At 57.5% G+C, this 2,083-nt stretch overlaps 1 protein-coding gene across 1 annotated transcript in view; it reads left to right on the top strand.

Moving 5' to 3' along the window:
- The window catches only part of LOC104288519 (C-X-C chemokine receptor type 2-like), a 1,162-nt gene extending 718 nt beyond the window's left edge, over positions 1 to 444 (top strand). Inside the window, 2 exon segments of the mRNA XM_009887338.1 lie at position 1; positions 3 to 444. The exon segment at position 1 is cut by the window's left edge and continues 718 nt beyond it. Coding sequence (XP_009885640.1) covers position 1; positions 3 to 444 — 443 coding nt within the window.
- The last annotated feature ends 1,639 nt before the right edge of the window (positions 445 to 2,083 follow it).

The raw sequence follows: 2,083 nt of genomic DNA, 5'->3' as shown, positions 1-2,083 counted from the left end.
TCCCTGCCACAGACCTTCGGCTTTGCCCTGCCCCTCCTGGTGATGCTCTTCTGCTACGGCATCACCATCCACACCCTCCTGCAGACTAAGAACTCCCAGAAGCAGCGGGCCATGAAGGTCATCTTTGCCGTAGTGCTGGTCTTCCTCATCTGTTGGCTGCCCTACAACATCACATTGGTGAGCGACACCCTCATGAGGACACGGGTCATCGCCGAGACCTGCGAGAGGAGGAACCGCATCGACACGGCTCTCTCCATCACACAGGTCTTGGGCTTTGCCCACAGCTGCATCAACCCCATCATCTATGCCTTCATCGGGCAGAAGTTTCGCAACAGCTTCCTCAAGATCCTGGCACAGCGTGGGCTCATCAGCAAGGATGCAGTGACCCGCTATGGCCGTGCCTCCTACGCCTCCACCTCTGGCAACACCTCCACCACCCTCTGAGCCCTGCTGGGACCTGACCCTCACAGCTTCCAGCAAATCCCAGCACCCCAAGCACCCCAGCATCCTCACCCAGCCCCCTGGGATGCGGGCAGCGATGCCACAGGGATGGACAGGGCCACCACTGGATCCCAGCTGGAAGGAGGCTTGGGCAGCGAGGGGGTAGGACCCCATTGCCAGGGGAGTGATGCCAAGTGCTGCCCACCCTCCCCACTCTTTGGGGTAGAGCCTGTGACTTCGGGGACCCCATGACTCTGTTGTGGGGACGGTGTTCATGGCTGATGGCCATCCAGCAATAAAGGAGTTGTCAGGTTGGTCATTGTTGTGGTTTAACCCCAGCCGGCAACTAGTACCACGCAGCTGTTCACATAGTCCCTCTCCCTCCCAGTAGAGTAGGGACAAGGAAAGAAAAAGGAAAAAAAACCCCAAAACTCGTGGGTTGAGATAAAGACAGTTTAACAGAACAGTAGTGGAAGAGAAAATAATAATAATAATGCTAAAAGAATATCCAAACTAAGTGATGCAATACAATTGCTCACCACCCGATGATCGATTGCCCAGTCCGTCCTGAGCAGCGATCGTGAATTCCTGCCTGCCAGCCAACCCCCATTTATATATTGAGCGTGATGTCTATGGTATGGAATATTCCTTTGGCCAGCTCGTCCCGTCTATGCTTCCTCTCAGCTTCTATGAGAAGCTGAAAAAGTCCTTGGCTTACTATAAGCATTACTTAGCAACAACTAGAAGAATATGTGTTACCAACATTATTCTCATACTAATTCCAAACCACAGCAGCTACTAGGAAGAAAATTAACTTTATTCCAGCTGAAACCAGGACGGTCACCCAGGTCTGGCACCTCTTTGCCATGGGGAGGGGGACGGTGGAATAGGGCCAGGGCACATCTCTGGGGACGGTGGGTCCTGGGCTCGCCACCTAAGTGCCAAATCTGTGGTGCCAGTTGAGCTCAGCGAGCTGTGGGTAACCTGCTTCCAGGCCAGAGAGCAGCTGTTGCCCAAGAGGCTGTTGCAGAGAGTTTGACATCCTGTATGTCCCCAGAGGGGACCCAAAGGGATTGGTCCCCACAGCCACCCAACCACTGCCACTTCCCCAGTGTGGGCATCTCCATGCAGCGTCTGTCCCACCTGGGGACAAGGCCACCCCCTTCCCGACCCTGATCTGAGCCCCAGGGGAGGAAATCACTGCATAATCCCTGGGTAGCCCCTTGCTGCCACCGAGCCAGCCCTGTGGCCCCTGCCCTGAAGGGTGCTGGTACCCGGGGCTCCCCATGCCCCCCCGGTGCTGCGGTGCCAGGACATCGTTGTGCAAAGGGCTGGGAACCTGTCCCTTACACAACCGGGACGTTTCCGCCCCGGCTTGGGCAACTGAGGCTGGTGCTGGAGTGGGGCAGAGGAGCTGAAGAGGGGACTGTGACCCTGCTGGGGTCCCTCCCACCACCCTGTGTGCCAGGTACTGGGGTGCCTGTGCCGGCCAGTCCAAGCATCTCTCCATGGGGTACCCGTACTGCATCCCCCCTGCTCCAGGCTCCCAGAGATCCATAACCACGGGGGGCATCAGCGGATGCCAGCTCATGGGCGGGTACGGGGGGCCCTTCCTGGGGGACTTGGGGCTGGGGTGGGGTCG

Source organism: Charadrius vociferus, unplaced genomic scaffold (genome assembly GCF_000708025.1).
Source record: "Charadrius vociferus isolate BGI_N301 unplaced genomic scaffold, ASM70802v2 scaffold385, whole genome shotgun sequence".
NCBI lineage: Eukaryota > Metazoa > Chordata > Aves > Charadriiformes > Charadriidae > Charadrius > Charadrius vociferus.
This window is presented reverse-complemented; position numbering and strand designations above follow the sequence as displayed.